This window comes from Balaenoptera borealis, assembly GCF_965194805.1.
Source record: "Balaenoptera borealis genome assembly, chromosome: 5".
Taxonomy (NCBI): domain Eukaryota; kingdom Metazoa; phylum Chordata; class Mammalia; order Artiodactyla; family Balaenopteridae; genus Balaenoptera; species Balaenoptera borealis.
Window position 1 is genome coordinate 73,478,209 of NC_138862.1, and position 19,018 is coordinate 73,497,226.

A 19,018-nucleotide genomic window follows, 5' to 3' on the forward strand; every position below is an offset into this window, starting at 1 on the left:
ATTCCTCGAGGCAGTGACATTTAAGCCAAGGTCTGAAGCCAGAGAGGTTGGCTCGGTGAAGAGCGAGGGCAGTACTTTTCAAACTTTGGCTTGTAAAAGAATCACCGTCGAAGCCCAGGCTCATTGAAGACAATAGGGCCTGAGCCCTTGTGTTTTTACCAAGCTCCCCATTGTTTCCAATGCCAATCAAAATTTGAGACCCTTGTCTCAGGAAGAAACATTCATCTGGATAGGAGAGAGAACTGAAAGTTCTCTTAGAAAGATTTTAGTATTGCCAGAGTGCCCTCCAGGAAAGTTGTGTCAATGTACACACCCCCATCTACTGTAGAGGAGTGTCTGTTTCTCTGTATCTGATAATATTGGGTAGTAGTCAATAAAGAAAAAAGCCTGCTAAACTATCAGATTTCTATGTTACATTACAGATGTAGAAATCATACAACAGGAAAAACCATCTCCTCTGGCTAGAAGTCAGAGAACTTGACCACAGTTAAAGTTAGAACTGAAGGGTCACTTGCTGACCAAGTTCTTTGTCTATTTAGTCATATTGTTATACACCCAGATACATCTATTTTAAGCTGAGAAAATAGCACATAACATATGACACACTACATACTTTCTCTTTTTGTTTAAAAAGCCTTTATTCATTTTTGATAAAGGAAAGGACAATCTCAATGTCAACTTGTCACCTAATCATAAATATGAATTTACAGGATTCACTGCCCTGAAGACACTGCATCTACTGACTGACAACATAACTTAAAATGAAAAGCTCCTTTCTGTTCCCTAAGGTTGCATGTTGAAAGAATTAAACAGTCCCTTGCAATAGTCAACATTGGTACTTGGCCTAGGTGTAAGATGAAATAGCAAAACAGGAGCAAAAGAAGGCCAAAAGCATAACTTGATTGCCCAGCAAGTACAAACATTGGAACAAAGAAAGTTTCAGGCACCAGATAAAAAAAGGCAGGTTCATTAGCATAAAAAAATTTTCACTTGGTTGAAGGTGAGGTCAGCTATTCCACACGTTAACATGTATGCCAATCCTAATGGCTAACATGGAACCACAGATACAAAAACAGAGACCTTAATGTCAATAACTACACAATGTAAAATTCAAAACTGGAATTTACCCAGGTCATCCTCCAAAATCTATAGCTAAAACTGTTTTTAATGCACCAGGAAGATCTGTTGTAATGACATGAGTTGGTCACACTTAGATTTGCATTTATATAAGATTTAAGGGATACCTTTCCCCACTATTCCTTCTTAAGTCTGAATATGGATATGCTTAACTACCCAGCTCATGCACTAACTGCACTAAAAATGATGAAACTTCCTACCATGACTTTTTCTAAGAACTCACACCACATAACAGCTAACACCCAATATAGCTTCCTAAGAATGCCCCAACAGAAAACATTTTGTTCAGTTTGGTGCTTGCTGTGACATAATACCAACAGAATAGTATACAATTAATTTAGTTACTCAGCCACTACTACAAATATTTTAATCTAACTTTTGTTCAGACTTTAATAACTTCGTACGTATTTGCCAAAATCCTTGTGTTAAATGTAACTACATCTGATATTCTTAAACTGTAGCTCCTGTAACACAGTTCAAGTGTTTTTTTCCCCTGGGTATATCTAGACATTTTAAGCAAGAAAACAAAGTTATGGTATTATGATTAGCCAAAGCTCTTTCCAGCAGACCACTGAATACAGCAAGTCATAACAAATGCCTTCCCAGAGACAAGAACAAAGCAAAATATTTTCTATTCATAAAAGGAGCTACCAGCATGCTTTGTGCCATTAAAAAGCTACTTTTCAAAATATAACCAGAAGACTTATGGTCTACTAGAAAGCTTCCACTAATCACAACACTATAACTAAGCCACAGAAACTTTCATGACAAAGGCTCCAGATGTACAGAGAGAAAACATTACTTAAAGTTACGTGGAAGCCTCAGTTAACAGGGAAATGAAGCCTTAGAAGATAGAATACATCTAACAAAAAAGGGGAACACAGTAGACACTGTAGCTGGCTATTAGTAAAGGACCACAGTTTCTCCCTATGGATCAATACTCCCTACAAAATAAACTGTACCTTAATTATCACTTATTTAAAATTACACTTACAGAGCTATTTAGTACCTGACTCAGAAAAACAATCACATAAGGAAGCATTTATTTGAGGTTTAACATGAAATCATACAAATAAAATTTGTATAAACACAAATCCACATCGAGTCATAACACAGATAGCAAAAGACAAAGTAAAAAAGAAAACTAATTGGCGGCTATATACAGTTGGACACAGTTGTGTCTTGTACACTAGAAAGTCTTTTACAAAATAATCATCTTAGATCAACAGAAGACCAATCTTCAATGTTGTCCTTGCAAGATGGGTTGCTTTAGCAATCTCTTCCTGTTTTCTCCAACGTCCCTTTTTAATATGGCTGGTAATTATTTTGGTGATTGCCACCCCCTCGAGATGGCTTGCCGTAAGTGCTCTGTTGGCCACTGTAGTCTGCATATCCCCGTCCATATCCATAGTTCCCATAGTTATACCCAGTATAACCAGAGCCGCCATAGCCACTATAGTTTTGATCACCACCATAAGCACTATTGTAACTTCCATATCCTTGATCATAATAGTTATTAAATCCTTGGTTCCAGTTTTGGCCCTGACCTTGGCCATGACCCCTAGTACCTCCTCGTCCACCAGCTGCAGCACCTCTTCCTCCTTTTTGTTGTTGCTGTTGCTGCCTATATACCTCTTTGGGTTGTGCAACTTTGATTTCACACTTCCCAGAACCAATTTGATGATATCTGCCTTCTACCAATTTCTTTACTGGCTCTCCGTCTGTATATGTAATAAAACAAAATCCTCTTCTTTCATTTGTTTTTGTATCCATGGGAAGTTCAATATTTTCAATCTCTCCAAAGGCTCCAAAATATTCTTTAATTTGTTCTTCCGAAGTATCTGGGCTCAATCCACCCACAAAAACCTTTTTGGGGGTTTCCTTCCCTTTTAAAACTTTGGCCCTTTTAGGGTCTATCAATATGCCATCCAGCTTGTGTTCTTTCAGTTTCAAAACCTTATCAACACGAGCAGCATCTTTGAAACGCACAAATCCAAATCCTCTTGATCTTCCAGTGACTGGATCTGTTTTAATTGTGCAGTCTACAACTTCCCCAAATCAAGACAAATATTCAGTCAGATCTTTCTTGCTTGTATCCCAGCTCAAGCCTCCAATAAACATTTTACCGTCATCCTGCTGATTCTTGCTCGCGTTGATCTTGGACCCCTCTGCAAATTCCTCTCTGTTGCTGTACTCGTTCACGTCTTCCATAGCGGCTGAGTCGTCGGCCAGGGGTACTGGCATGCAGTCTGAGTCGCGGCAGCGGCGGCGGCCTACATACTTTTTCTTATTTGTCTGTTTTCCCTGCTAGAATGTAAATTCTATGAGGGCAGGGCTTTTGTTTCTTCACTGCTGTATCCCCAGGTGCTACTATGCTTGGCATGTAGTAGTCACTTGATATCTGATATCTATCAAATAAATCACTGGCTACCTTGAACTCACTATTTTAGATTCCAGTCAGCAGTATATCTAGGGAAGCTACAACATTAATTTTTCTTTATGGTCAAAGAATTGAGGATGAAGAAGCTTGGAGAAAAGACCAGTCTCTTGAGTATTTTCCTGTGTCTACTGACTTCCTATGTAAAATTTAAATTATCTTGTTATTCATTTGTTATCCATAAATTCCAGGAGTAGTGATCTTATAAAGGTCTGAAAAAATATATTTGTTGAATAAATTCCAGAATAAATGGCAGAGGAAAAATCCACATTATTGATGGTGTAGGTGGGTGGACTAAAAGGTACAATTCCAGAATTATTTCCCCCTTATTAATGAACAATAATTAGAATGTAATAATACAATGGTAGCACACAGTGGTGGAGATTCTGTGGTACATGTAATAAAGTCTTAATGGATATTTGGGGTTTAGAATTTGTAAATACTCTAGAAAAGCTATGGTTGCTAAATTGTATTTTGTACTTGTTGGATATTTAGACTTTGTTTTAGAGTTTGGTGTTTCTAGCATAGTTTATATTTATTGTTTACTAAGTGTCAGACACTATTCTAACTGTGTTTTATCGATTATCTCTCATAACCCTATGAGGCATAAGTACTAATATTAGCCCCATGTTACATATGGGTATGATTGCAGCTCAGAGAGATTAAGTACCTCCCCTGAAGTCTAACAACTCCTAGTTAGCTGTAAATCCAGCTTTCTGGTGCCTGTGGGAGCAGCTGTGCTCAGGGTCTTCCTACTCTGCCATCTTGCTCCCCCCCCCCCCCGCCCCCCGCCCACGCCCAAATCCAGCTCTCTTAACCACAATGTCATCTGCTGAAGCTTGTGGTAAAATACACACAACTCAGAGTCTGAGTTACCACTTTAAATGCTAATCTTGGCTGGAAGTTTGGGCTTGGGAAGTGGTATGGCTTGAGTTGGGATCCATTATTTACTAGCCAACTAGATTTGGGCAGTTCACTTCTCTAAATCTCAGTTTCCTCAATTGTAAAGTGCAAATAAGCAAATAATACCTCTACCTCTTAGAGCTGTGTGGATTAAATGAACTAAAGTAATACCTGTTACTAAAGTGAGATAATTTTGCTATTGTTTCCCCCCAACCCACCCAAGGTGAGTACCATGTATTGAACTTGTTGCTAAGCATTCTTCAGAGGTCCAAGGTTTTTCAGAGAAGTGTTGCTCCAACTGAAAAGAAGAAGAGTTAAAAACGAGATGAATTGTGGTTCTGGGGACCACACTTTGAGAAATAATGGCATGGCACAGTAAACGGGTGAGAGAATTTGTGAGTGCATTTGTGCCTGCGTTTTCACCTGCACCTCTTTCAAGCATGCAGACCACTTGTACATGTTTACATAAACACTGTAGTGTGTCATTGGTCCTCAGAAGACTCAAGTTAATGGGTTTTTATGTAGTTGGCAGTGTCCAACTATATCGTCAAACCTGCCACTGTGTGATCCTGGGCAAGTGACCTCAGTTATGCCTCAGAATTTGCAAAACCCTGGGCAAGTGACCTCAGTTATGCCTCAGTTAAAAGAGGTACATATTAAGCCTCTTTTAAAGTGTTAAAGTTAAAAAAAAAAAAAAGTATCCTTTAGATTGCCTCTGGTCCGCCTCAGAGGTGCCAAGTGAGGTGAGCAGGCCATTTACACCTCGGGTGTCAATCCTACTTCACCGAGAATAGGGAGGGAGTTGCTAGTTTAAATTCTTTAGCCCCTGATAGTCTCCAAGGTGTGAGAGGAGTCGGAGAGAGGACTTAAAGCCTTCAAGAAATTAGGGGGGAAAAGGTATATAGAGAAAATTTTTCTTTGTGAGTCCAGTTTAGTCTTTTTGCTACCGAAGTCTTAGCTTCGGTTTCTAGCGTCTGGGGCTGGGCACTCAAGAGGGCCATTTTTCACGGACGGTACAGCCAGCTGGCCTGTATGTCCGAGTCCTCACCGGCTTCTCTGACCACTCAGGGGCGGCTCCTGCGGACCCGCGGCGCATCCCCGATGTAATCCTTCTGAGCCTAGGACCCAGCGGCTGCCGGGCAGCCCTGGCCCCGCCTCTCGGCGCATCAGCGCCCGCGGATTGGCAGCGCGGCTCCGCCTCCGCCATGGCTGCCGCCCGCCGCCGGGGCTACTAAGTAGCTGCAGGGGTACTGTTCTCCGCTGCGGCTCCCCGGCCGCCCTGTCCGCGGGCGGGTGGCGCATGGGTCTCCTCCGAGGCGCGCCCCCATGCGCTCGGGCCATGGCACGTCTGGGCGCTGTGCGCTCCCACTACTGCGCGCTGCTGCTGGCCGCGGCGCTTGCCGTCTGTGCCTTCTACTACCTCGGCTCCGGCCGGGAGACCTTCTCCAGCGCCACCAAGAGGCTGAAGGAGGCCCGCGCCGGAGCCCCCGCCGCGCCCTCGCCGCCTGTGCCGGAGCTGCCGCAGGGCTCCGTGGCGCCGGCCCCGGGTGCTAAGGCCAAGAGCCTGGAGGGCGGCGGGGCCGGGCCGGTGGACTACCACCTGCTGATGATGTTCACCAAGGCGGAACACAATGCCGCGCTGCAGGCCAAGGCCCGCGTCGCGCTCCGCTCCCTGTTGCGCCTCGCTAAGTTCGAGGCGCACGAGGTGCTTAACCTGCACTTCGTGAGCGAGGAGGCCAGCCGCGAGGTGGCCAAGGCCCTGCTGCGGGAGCTGCTACCGCCCGCCGCCGGCTTCAAGTGCAAGGTGAGCGGGGCCTCAGCCGGAGGTTCCGGGCGGGTGGCTCAGTCAGCGCGCGCGCCCGGCCAGGCTCCAGGGGTCAGGAGGGAGGTGTCTTCGTTGCGCTGCCCACTGCCAACGCCAGTAGAAGCGTAACCTCTCAACCCGATCCCACTGGCTGAAGTGTGCATTCACAGCACGCTGGAGGCAGCGTCCGGGGGCGTGTCCGGGAGCCTCGGTGTTAGCCGACTACCCTGACGCGTCTACCCCTTTAACTGCGGCCTCCTTGAGAATTGGCACTTCCCCTCTTTGCTAGCGTTACAGGATTCAGCAGTCAGTGCCTTCAGAGCCTGCCCCTCTTTTTATTCTTCTCAGTCTTTGACTTTTTTTTAAAATAAATTTATTTTATTTTATTTATTTTATTTTTGGCTGCGATGGGTCTTCGTTGCTGCGCGCGGGCTTTTCTCTGGTTGCAGCGAGCGGGGGCTACTCTTCCTTGTGGTGCGCAGGCTTCTCACTGTGGTGGCTTCTCTTGTTGGGAACAGGGGCTTCAGGCGCGCGGGCTTCAGTAGTGGCTCACGGGCTTAGTTGCTCCGTGGCATGTGGGATCTTCCCGGACCAGGGCTCGAACCCGTGGCTCCTGCATTGGCAGGCGGATTCTTAAGCACTGCGCCACCAGGGAAGCCCCTCAGTCTTTGACTTTTGAGGATGGAGCAGGTCATTTGAACGTACCAGTATGCTTCTGGTGCAGAGTCTGCTGGACAGGGTCTTCGGCCGCTTGAATTGTTCAAGTTACAGTGACATTTCAAATAGCTCATTTCTCTAAGGTATTTCAGTCGGAACTAGTCAAGCCCAAACCCAGTCAGTGTGAACCATCTCATCTCCTCTGTGTGCCCCCTTCTCCCCTACCCTCAAGGGTCCTGAACCCATTTAGAGAAGCACCGGTTCCTCCCAGGAGGTACGGATAAGATCTGGGGAGAGCAGAGCTAGTCACCTTGTCCCAGGCTGGACCCATCTGCATCCCCATCATCTCGCTTCACCTCCTGGCTCTGCTTGTCAGAGATTGGATTCCTAACTTAGAGTTAATGGTCTCAGTTAAATTGCTTGCCTCGTTTTGACCTAATAGTTGCACAGAGGGGATCCAAGGTCAGATTTTGGGATAGAAATAGTAGGTGATCTTAAAGGATGGAGCCTGATGGTGGGGGGATGGGCGGTGAGGCAAGAGTAGTGTTCCATGTGCTTGTGCCCAGTGAGTGACTAAGGGGAGCTGATGCCAGGATCCTGCAGGGTTCAGGGGTCTGTTGTTTGTTGTCTGCAGAATCAAGTTCTAATTTCTTGGTAGGGCTGTCTGTGTTGTGGCCCTGGCTCTCCTCTTCGGCCGACCTTCTTGTCCTTCCCCTACGTGCACCTTAGGTCTTAACTGTACTGAATGTGCCTTTACATAAGCTATACTTTCCACCCAGAATGTCCTTCCTTCCTTCCTGGGCCCTTGGCCACTCTTTACTTAGTTTTCACCTTCCCCCAGGAATGTCCATAGACTTGGGGACAATCTGTGCCCAGCCCTCCACAGCTCTCCTTTCCAGCTTCCCCCCCATAGCATCAAAAGTCTGTCCTCTGCCCAGAACAAATGAGCCCATCAGGAACACCCACCATAGTCAGGGAGAGGTACCTGGGTCTGGATTCCATGTACAGGAGGCCAAGAATCCAGGTACTGGAGCTTGTGGCTGGCCAGGCCCTTGGCACCCACTGTCTGACCTGGGGTTTTTCAGCCTGGGGCCCATCGCATTTGCCCTAATTGCAGTCTCTGGAGGTAGGGCCTGGCAACCTGTTCCAGGTGGTCCTTGGGACTTTAATGTTTGAGAAATTCTGGGCTAGTCCAAGGAAGAAAACCAAGGGCCCTTGATCATAGGGCCAGTCTGGGCAAAGCTGGGATTTGACCAGCTCTCCAGACACCGCCTTGAAGACCAACATGTCATCTCTCCACTTTCTGAGTCAGAGGTCACAACTCAGGCCTATCTCCTCCATTGCTAGGGCTCTACTGTCCCCTTCTCGAGCTCCAGCTCCAGCTTGTATCTTGTTGCAAACTCAGTGCTTTCCAGCCTACATGCCTCTGCTTCTTTCATTCCACTGTCAGGATACCCTTTCTGTGTGCGTCGCCGAGTCTTGCCCATCTTTGGATACCATCCCCTCCTCGGAGCCGTCCAAGGAACCCCCATTCAAAAGACACGTCTTCCTCTTCCTCGTGTACCTCCCTGGTGCTGTAGACTGTACGATGTCTTATCTCCCATCCCTACGCCTGGCACATAATGGGCACCAGAAATACTTGTCCAGGGCAGGTCCAGTCTCAGGGCCAGCTTCCCTTCTTGGAGTCTGTGTTTCATGCTTTGACTCCTTCCCTCTGCTGGGCCCAGTTCTGACAGCCATAGCCATCACCCAAGGCCTGAGGCAGCTGCAGATGACCTGAGGGAATTGACACCACCCCTACTGAGGCTTGAGGAATGAGGGTCTGGGGGCTTTCAGCCAGATGGCTGTGTTCAGATAAGGGTTTATCAGTTCTAGCTAAAATTGCTCCTATTCCTTTTGAACGATTTTTTGTGAATCTGTTTTCTGTTTGTGCCAAAAGGTGCTCTTTTTGTTTTATTTTTTTCTTTAAATATGTAGTCCTAAAAGGTTTGCCTCATTTTAGTTGTCATTTAATTCTTCCTCAGGTTTGGAATGTGTCTTCTGGTACCACTTCACACATGCCTTTCCCTCTACCTGGAGTACCTCCCACCCCACCCCCCCCTTCCTTAACTGGTACTCTGCTTTCAGGTCTCAGCATAAATGTTATTTCCTTGGTAAACCTTTCCTGAGCCCCCATTGTACATTCTCATCACACCAAGGACTTTTCCATAGTAGCATTTCTCACAGTTGTCATTATGTAATTATTGAATGAGTTATTTGTCTACCTTGCTAGACTGTAAGCACCTTAAGGGCTTGGACCCTGACCTCTCTTAAGTGTATCCCTAGCAGCGAGCATCATGTCTTACATATGGGAGTGCATCTTATATGGGAATTATTTTTTCAGTATCAATTAGGAAGAATGACACTAGAAATTCTCACCCCAGTTGCATCAGAGCTGGAAGGGATCTTCAAGAGCATATAGCAGCCCAGGCGAGGAAACTTGCCTAAGGCCACTTGGGGAGTTACTGACAAGGCTGGGGCTAGACTCAAGTCCTAGGCCAATGTTTTTCTCTTTGTACCATGTTCCCCCTTTAAGGAGCACTTCTCTCTTGTAAGATAAGGTAAAAGAACAGTCCACTCCCAGGGAGAGTTGCCCTAAAGTGTGTAAGAACACCTTGGGAAGAGGAAGGCAGCTCCTGGCCCACCCGGCTGTCTGGAGACAGCCTGAAAGCTCTTCCTCCCTCCGGGTGGGATCTGGGACTCCGCCAGGGGTGCAGGATGCAGGACAGGGCTGCAGTGAGCCGGCCTAGGACGCGTGCTCACGCTCAGAGGTCTCTTCTCAGGCCATTTTCAAGTGACACAGAAATGGTTGAGCCGAAATGGTTGCAGAAATTGATCATAGAGTATTACTAGTGACTTTAGATTACATTTTGGTTAACTAAATACTAGCTAAAAAGCTATTCACTTAACCAGAAAAATCTTGTTTCGAATCATTATTGAAAGTCTTTCAAAATCCACTGGTTTGTTATCTCCTAACACTATGGAAATATACTATTTGTTCACTTATTTAATAAACATCCAAACCTGTTATGTTCGAGGTACCAGGATAGGAGCTGCTTCTAGCTCATTTAATAAGTCTGTGGACTAACTGTATCAGAATCTCCTGGGGACAGTTATTCAAAATACAGACTCGTGGACCCTGCCCCAGCCTGTGGGTCAGAATCGCCTGATGGGGCCTGGAAATCTGAATCTGTACGAGGCTGTGGCAGCAGGCATGGAAGTCCCTGCTGTAAAAGGGATGCAGAAGGGCCTGGTGCTTTCCTGCCCACCTTCAGACCCAGCTCAGGCATCCTTGCCTCTGTGCGGCCTGCCTTGTGAGCACAATGCCTGACACAGAGTAGACCTTCAGGGAGCATTTGCCTTTCATTCAGGCTATCCTGGCTGTGCTGGCTTGGGGAAGGCTCATTCATCTTGTTAAAATGGGGCTTTTATCACACCACTCAGAACCCCCTGGCTCCCGGCTCGCTGTCTTCCAGGTCATTCCAACATTCTAGGCCCACAGCTGCTGGCCTCAGCTTCCTTGTTCAGCCTTTCCCCACTAAGCTGCAGGAGACGCTGTCCCTTCTCCTGGAGCTTTGCTCGCTTTGCTTCCGAGCCATCTATTGTCTCATTCTGTCTGTCCAGTGGGATCTCACCCTTCTAAAACTTAGGTCCAGGCTTGTGTTCCATAAGGCTTCCTTTTGCATTAAGTTTGATAGAATATGCCATGGGAATCCCACATGGTGGTAGCTTAAGCAAGATGGAGCTTTATTTCTCATCTAAATGGAGTCCAGAGGTAGGAGGCGTTCCTGGGCTGGCACAGGAGCTTCGTGACGTCATCAGGGTCCTAGGCCCCTCCAGCTCTGTTTTACCATCCCCACAGAGTGGCCCTTGTCCTCATGGGCCAGAATGGCTGCTAGAGCTTTAGTCATCACATCTGTGTTGCAGCCGCAGGATGGAGGAAGAACCAAAGCAGAGTTCCAGTTAAAAATAGTTAATAAGGAGAGGAGGGGAAGCTTTGGGCTAGGCAACCAGTCATCTCCCTCAGGAGCCTCCCGTGCATGTGGAAGCCCTATGAATGACTAAGCACCTGTTGTGTGTTGGACCCTGAATGCACAAATGCAGGAGACACAGAGGGGGGACAGGCACAGCCCCCTGCCACCCAGGTACCCGTGTCGCTTAGCGTCACCTCCACGTACAGCCTGTCCTGTTGCTAAACCTGCTGGGTTGGGCACAACATGGTCCTGAGGGAGGGAGACAGCACTGAGTTTAAACCCCAGTGGCCAGTTACTAGCTGGTGACTGTGGACAACCCCCCGCGCCTCTCAGGGCCTCCCGGGCCTCCTGTAAAATGAGGATTAAACACCCATCCCCCACGGGGCGGTAAGGATTAAACGCAGCCTTGCTGTATTGTGCAGGGAGTCCAGTGCTGCTGCGTCCGTTGTTGTGTGTCCAGCCTCACAGCATGGTTCTACTCTGCCGACCTCTGGGGACTCAGCACTGACGGGACCCTGTAGCCATCTCCTCTCTCCTTTTCGGGGTGGCCAGCCCCTTGCAGAGGCCTGGGGGAGCGTACCCAGCCCTGTGGGACACCCTCAGGGGCACAGCAGGATTGCTTCCTGTGCTGTTTCTCTTGTGCCGTCACTGTGTTATCACTCAGATGGTAACGACTCCGAAACGCCTTCCCCGAACCCCTTTTCTAAAGCAGCAGCCACCCTAGCCCTCGTTATCTTTCCCATCACCTTGTTTGTAGCACGTACTCATGTGCTCATTCATTCAGCAGATGTTCTTGGGCGCTTCCCTGGCACCAGGCCCTGTTTTAGGTGCCTGTGCCAGTGGGAAGAGAACCAGTCCCTGCCCTCATGGAGCTTCCATTCTGGGGCTCTGGGGGTGTGTGGGAGATCGACTTTAAACAAACGAACCTGTCCACGTAGAGTGAGTCAGATCGTGATCCATTGTATAGAGAAAGGTAAAGGTGGATAAGGACACAGGGAGCGTTCCTGTGTTGGGGTGTGGAGTTGTGGGCTGTTTTGTACAGCTGGTCAGGGAAGGCCCCATGGATTCGGTGACATCTGAGCAGGGGCTGAAGGAAGTGAGAGCGAGAGCTCTTTGGACATCAGGAAGCAAGTTTGGAAAGTCACTACCCTGTTTCCTAGTTTGCATTCTGCCGCTCCCTACTGGAGTATCATCTCCGCGGGGGGCAGAGCATTACTTACCTTCTTCATCTGCTGAAGTGGACAGGCACCCCGTAAATGTCACCCCTGTTTCTGGCCTGAGTTGGGCGTGACAGACCGACACAGGGACAGGCGCCTCCCAACCCGGGGTACAGACCAGACAGACTTCTGAAAGGACAGGCAGCTCTGGACGGCCGCTGGCCGCCTTGCAGGGAGGGCAGTCTCTCGGAGGCTAATTCCAGAGGAGAGGAGAGGATGCTGGGGCAGCCTGCCTCCCAAACTCGCCCATCACAGCAGTTTCTCTTCCTTCCCTAAGGGAGGTGGTAGTGTGCACAGGTCGGGAAGGAGGGCTGAGGAGGGGGCAGGAGGCGGGGAGTGCTGGTCAAGTTAGGGGGGGGGGTCCTCCATATGGATGGCGCGAAACAATGGAAACAGAGGTGTTCCCTCTTCTTCCATCACCGTTATATTTTTAGCACAGTTCCTGGCACTTTCTAGGCTCTCAGTAATATTTTATAGTCAACTGATTGATAGCTATATTAATTCAACCCAAGAAATCATAGAAGAGTCCTCGGGGATCTGCCCCTCGTACATCAGATTTCAGCCTCCTCAGAGCACGAGGCTGGGTTGCTTTGTCTCCAGATAACACGTAGGAACAAGAAGGAGGCCTTGTGCTTTCCACACTTAAAAGAGACTGTTGGATTTCAGGAGCGTGTGCTGAGGACTGGGCTAACAAGAAAAGTGTTAAAGCTCTTTGCACACCTCTTCTGAATTTGCAGAGTTTCTTTTACTGCAAGAGCAAAACTGTGAGTGGCTTTGAAAAGCCTCAGCTCATAGTTGGGGCTTGAAAGAAGCCTGAGGGTAAAGACCTCGATGCTGGCTGTCTCAATTAAGCTAATGACAAACAGGTGACATTGCTGTGCAGCTTCTCCGGCATGTCACAGCAGCAGGAACCTTGACCAGAAGGAACCTTTTGACTAAGTTATGACCGTCTGGGAAAGAGGTGATCAAAGAAATGTATCCTGAAGTGAGAGGCTCTTTGAAAAGATTAACTGACATTTTATACTATAGAATTTGGAGAATTTACCAAATGCAATGGAACTCTTTTAAATTATAATATGTTCATGATACAACTGTAGTAGTTCATGTACCAGTGCATGTTTCTCATGGAAAGCTTTAGTCATGGATCTGTAGGGAAGAAATTTGTATAGCATTATTGTATCATGTACACTATACTCTGGATAATTTCACAGGTATTTGTTGAAATTGTAAGGCAAAGCCCATAACATAAGACCAGCGATCATCATGTAGACGAAATACACTGACACCTGGGTGATTTTGCTGTGGGGCTTCAGTGCATGTATGAAGTGTTCCAGCTTTGGGTAACAGTCATTGTTTATGATTACTTGACTGTTCTCTGTTCCAATAGGTCATTTTTTGAAAGACAGATGATTACATTTTCTTGCGGTTAAAAAAACCTGAGATGTAATTCACATCCCATGAAATTCACCCTTTTAAAATATACAGTTCAACAAAACTGGAAAAATTTGAGATCTCCCTTACTATAACATTGTCACAGATCATTGAAATGCAGTTCTTTCATGATGTCATTAGAATCAGAAATATATCTTATTATTGGCTTTGTAGACAGATTGCTTAATATCAAAAAATATACAATTCAGTGGTTTTTAATATATTCACAAGGTTGTTCAATTATGATCCTTATTCCAGAACATTTCATCACCCCAAAAAGAAACTCCATACGCATCAGCAGTCATTCCCATTCCCCCTTTTCTCTCAGCCCTGGCAACCACTAACCTGCTTTCTGTAAATTTGCCTATTCTGAACATTCATATAAACGGACCTTTTGTGTCTGGCTTCTTTCACTTAGTGTAATGTTTTTAAGGTTCATGTTGCAGCATGTGTCAGTACTTCATGCCTTTATATGGTTGAATAATATTCCATTGTATGGCTATACCACATTTTGTTTATTCATTCATTAGTTGATGGACATTTGAGTTTCCACTTTTTGGCTATTGTGAATAATTTGCTGTGAACATTCATTTACAACTTTTTGTGAGGATATGTGTTTTCAGATCTCTTGGGTATATATATACCTGGGCATGGAATAGCTCGGTCATATAGTAAGTGTGAGGAACTGCCAGCCTTCTCCAGAGTAGCTGTATTATTATTTTACATTCTCATCAGCAATGTGTGAGGGTTCCGATTTCTCCACAACTTTGCCAGCACTTGTCTGTCTTGATTCTAGCCATCCTAGTGGGTGTGAGGTAGCATCTCGTTGTGTTTTTTTAAATATAAATTTATTTATTTTATTTTATTTTTGTCTGGGTAGGGTCTTTGTTGCTGCACCTGCACTTTCTCTAGTTGCGGTGTGTGGGCTTCTCATTGCGGTGGCTTCTCTTTTTGTGGAGCACGGGCTCCAGGCACACGAGCTTCAGTAGTTGTGGCATGTGGGCTCAGTAGTTGTGGCATGCGGGCTCTAGAGCGCAGGCTCAGTAGTTGTGGTGCATGTGCTTAGTTGCTCCGCGGCATGTGGGATCTTCCCGGACCAGGGATTGAACCCATGTCCCCTGCATTTGCAGGCGGATTCTTAACCACTGCACCACCAGGGAAGTCCTCATTGTGGTTTTGATTTGCATTTCCCTAATGACTAAAGGTGAGATGATTAAGTACAGATAAGGACAGCCAACTAAATGTATTTGGTATATTTCTTACATATTTACGAAAATACATTTTACAAGAAAAACCAGGTATCTTGACTCCCCTCCCCATCCTGAAAGATGTTGTAACATCTCTGGAAACACTTGTTTCTGAAGAACACGGTTTGGAGATTTTTGATGTGTAGAGTAATGTTATGCCTGAAATCAATGAGGAGCTGTTATTAGTATGAAGACTGGATTAGGAGAATAGTAACAATATTTGTTCAGCACTTAGAGCTTATGAAAGTGCTTGCAGAAACGTCTCACTTGAGCATCACTGCGACCCATGAAGGAGCCTTCAAGACTGAGAGATCCGGTGACATACTTGAGCTCCCACACTAAGCCCTGGGGCTGGACTGCATCACATGCTTTGGGGAGTAGGAGGGCAGGACAAGGCAGGGAGCCCTTGAGGTGTGCAATCTGTATCATCCTCCTGCCCGGATGCCCCCGATAAACATTCACTCTGAATAAAGACTGTGCTTGCTGCCAGAGCCTTGCAGAATCACCAGGCATTGGAGCGGGAAGGAAACTCTGAACCTCTGGGTGCAGCGTCCTCCCGGTGAGCTGATAGATCCTGGGAGGCGAGGCAGTGATTTATGCAGTGCGCACAGCGCTGGGGTTAGACGCAGCCCAAGCTCTTCCCTCTTCTGTTTGTCAGTGTTTTCAGCAGCCTCTGGCCCTTTAGGGAGGGTGGGTGAGGGCCAGCTCACCCTAAACCCCACAGCAGAGTGGACAGGATTCAGGGTCGCTTTCCCCATCCCAGCGGAGCCTCTTCCTGTGTCTCCAAGGATCCCTCTGGCTTGGGGAGGGGAGGGGAGACACCGCCCTGACCTCTAGCGGGCCAAACCTCTGCTGTTCCCTCGGGGCCAGCTTTCCAGCTGTCCAGTGCCTGAGACGACCAGGGAGTTAGTATCGGGGGAGCTGTATTCCTCCGAGGGAAACCACGTTGTTTGTCCTCTGCTTGGGGCTGCGCGCTGGAGGGAGCTCCAGGGCTAGAATCCGCGCGAGGTCCTCCCAGGCCGATGGAGGAGGAGCTGCAGGAGTGCAGCCCACACTGGGCCTCCCCTCCTTGGTGGTCACCGCATCCTCGCTGACACCCAGTAGGGGGAGAGCTTGCCCTGCTGCTCCCAGGCGGGGTCACGTCCCCTGCGCATCGAGTCGTGTGCGGCGCTCCGCGCGGCCAGTGGAGAGCGCCGCTGCACCGCGTTTGCTCGGCTGGAGCCCGCTCTGCCTCTCCCTCCACGGAAGCCTGGGGCGCAAGCAGAGCTGTTTTTGTTCCTTCTCCACGAGCGTTCCCCTTTCTCACTGACCACCCCCTCGCCCCGGTTTTAGAAAGGAAGACTGAAATGAAAGGGAATCTGCCTGGCGATTATGGGCGGTCATTTCCTTCCTGCACCGGGGGCGGGGGGGGGGCGGTGGATGGGGGTGTGTGTGTGTGTGTAAACCTGTTTTGATGAGGCCCTTAGAAAAAGGTGGGTGGAAAACAAGCTGGGATGGTTGGATCCTGGATGGAGAAGGCCTCAGTGCTTCTCTGCAGCACAGCCGGAGAGAAGAGCGTGGATGGGGTGCGGGGTGGGTCTCTGCGCATCCCGATCCTCCTCGCCCCTCCTTGGTTCCTGCCCTGTGACCCCAGCTGGGCGCTGCCCACGGGCCTCGCAGCTCCCCAGGGCACATCCTTTCCTCTGGGGTCCCCATCACACCTAGCACGGGCCCTCCGGTAAAGGGAGGCACGCTTCCGCTTAGCAAGGGGAACTGTGCCTCTTGGAGCAGCTTGAAGGTGGAGCCGCTCCCCTACGGTGAGTTCGCCAGAGTCGCAGGGTTTGCGTTCTGTCAGCGGCCCCGTGTATCCTGGCTCTTGGTGGGGACTTGGGCGAGAGGACAGCATGGTGGGGAGGGTGCTGTGACCTGGGTGCTGGGCCTGGAAGGCCCCTTGTTGCCTAGCTGCCTGGAGCCTCCGCGTCCTCAGCAGTCAGATGGGCTCGGATCCCCACCTCCAGCCATGTCCCCATGGTGAGTGGCAGCTTCCCCAGTCTGTCTCTGGCTGAGTGAGACCACCAGCGGAGAGGAGGAGCCCAGCTGTGACTGGAGGGGCCCTAGGGAAGCCTCGAGCCCAGTTGTGACTGGAGGGGCCCAAGGGAAGCCTCCCGTCCCTGCGGCAGCAGGCAGGCTCTCAGGGTACCTGGCAGGGCAGGAGAACTCCCTGCTTCCCCTCCTCACACCCTTCCTGGTCCAGGCCTCTTGCCTTTGGCCTTGGGGCCGCTCACACTGGCCTGTGGGTTGCTCAGGGCAGTCAGGATGGCTGGTCAGGATGGTCAGGCCTGGCCCCAAGAGGCAGCTCTGTGTGCCCCCATTCCTGTTTCAGGTGCCTGTTCTGAGCAGCTGAGCCAGGCCCTGTCGGCTGGCACAAAGCCTGCTGTTAGCGTAATGTCTTTTAAATTAAAGCCATTTGTTTTCTTTATTGGGGTAATTACTGTTAGCAGCCGTGATTAAGTGATCCTCCTGCTGGTGGGACAGCGTGTCCGAGAGGCCGGCCTCTGTTGCCCTGCACTTGTCCCTGGTGGGCGCACACTGTTCTCCCTCGGCCTCCTCTTCTCTCCTCGATGGGGCTCACCACCCTTCCCGCACCAGAGGAGTCCTGTTCCTGCCACGGAGAGGCCCCAGGGCAGGGGCGCGTGGCTTGGAGCCTGAGACCTGGGCCCAGATGCAGTCTGTGGCACTTGGGAACTGGGGGACCCTGGATGTAAGCCCTCTGAGCCTCTGACCCTTCACACAGGACCTTACCAGAGTGGCTGTGAGGCAAAAATGAGGCACCACCGGGGCCCTGGAACGTGGCAGGTGGCTAATTAGTGGTGACTGCTACTAATGGTACCTGAGTAGGTGTTGCGGGGAGGACCCTTTTCTCATCATTTCGGGAGGCACAACATCTTTGATTCAACTGGAGAGCAGTGGATTGAGCGCGAAAATCACCGTTATGCCCAGGTTTATTTCAGGGTGTCTTAGTCTGTTCAGGTTGTTATGACAAAATACCACAGACTGGGTGGCTTATAAACAGTAGAAATTTATTTCTCACAAGTGCTGGAGGCTGGAAGCCCAAGATTGGGTGCCAGCATGGTTGGGCTCTGCCAAAGGCCCTCTTCCTGTTTGCAGACTGCCAGCTTCTCACTGTGTCCTCGTGTGGTGGACGGGGCTAGGATGCTCTCTGGAGCCTCATTTATAAGAGCATGAATCCCACTCATGAGGGTTCCACCCTCATGACCTAAGCACCTCCCAAAGCCCTTACCTCCTCCTACCATCCCACTGGGGGTTCGTATGTCAACATATGAATTTTGGAGGGGACACAAACAATCAGACCATAGCACAGGGTGTTCTCATGTTCTTTCAAGTCTTCCTCAGTTCCCCAAACTTCAGTGTTCTCTCCTTCTCTGACCCTCCCTCCGTCCCCCGTTTCCCTTAACAGTGCACTGTTTACCTCTCTCTGAAAGCACCCCAGACTGTGGCCTCATTTGGTGCTCAGATGTGTCCATGCTTTCTCTTTTCTGCTAGAAGGAAGAGGGCCTGATCACCAGCTCTCCCTTGCCCACCGTGCCTAGCATGCGCCTGACTCTGGGCACAGGCTCAGCAAATGCTAGCTTGCTTTGGCCTGTGGTCTGGAGCAGGTGCCACTGTTTCTTATCAGGATGGGGAAGCTGGACTGTGCTTTGCTGCATCTTCTTTGTGAATGTTCCTTTCTAGAAGTTCCAATTCTAGAAGTTTCTAGAAGGTTCTAGTTCAAACTTGTTTATAGTAAAGTGAGAATTTTTCCTGTTTTGCTTACCTCTTCTTAATGGTGTTTGTTTTCTCGGTCTGATTGCACACAGCAGTTGTTCATAATCTTTTTGGGAATTCAGCGAAGTATAACCTGTGATTTTAAAAAGCCAGGCTACAGGGGAGACTCACATCCCCCAGAGCTTGCTCATTTCCCTTTCCCATGCATCCCTCTGAGTGGGGTCTTGGGCCTCACCCTCTGTGGCTCATACCCCACCAACTGCTGTGAGGGGGCCTGGTTCTTACCAGATCAGCATGGCAGTCCAAGACATGGGCTCTGTGAGACCTGCCCAGACGGTCGGGCTCCTTGAGTCCTGGTCACTGTAGGATTCTGGAGGGGCTTCACCAGCTCTGGCAGGTGGACAGGT

The 19,018-nt window shown here is 48.8% G+C and overlaps 1 protein-coding gene and 1 pseudogene across 3 annotated transcripts in view; one reads left to right on the forward strand and one right to left on the reverse strand.

The window, feature by feature from the left end:
- Positions 1 to 2,158: 2,158 nt before the first annotated feature.
- Positions 2,159 to 5,195, reverse strand: LOC309629337 (heterogeneous nuclear ribonucleoprotein D-like pseudogene; annotated as a pseudogene). Its single transcript, XR_014249484.1, has 2 exons — positions 5,102 to 5,195; positions 2,159 to 5,059 (listed from the first exon to the last, which is right to left on the reverse strand). The product of XR_014249484.1 is annotated as a heterogeneous nuclear ribonucleoprotein D-like pseudogene (transcript).
- A 455-nt stretch (positions 5,196 to 5,650) lies between these two features.
- Positions 5,651 to 19,018, forward strand: part of XXYLT1 (xyloside xylosyltransferase 1) — a 185,855-nt gene continuing 172,487 nt past the window's right edge. For both annotated transcript variants that reach the window (XM_082393317.1, XM_082393318.1), the window contains exon 1: positions 5,651 to 6,281. In XM_082393317.1, the coding sequence (XP_082249443.1) occupies positions 5,778 to 6,281 (504 nt within the window). In that variant the 5' untranslated portion in view covers positions 5,651 to 5,777. The remainder of the gene's footprint in view (positions 6,282 to 19,018) is intronic.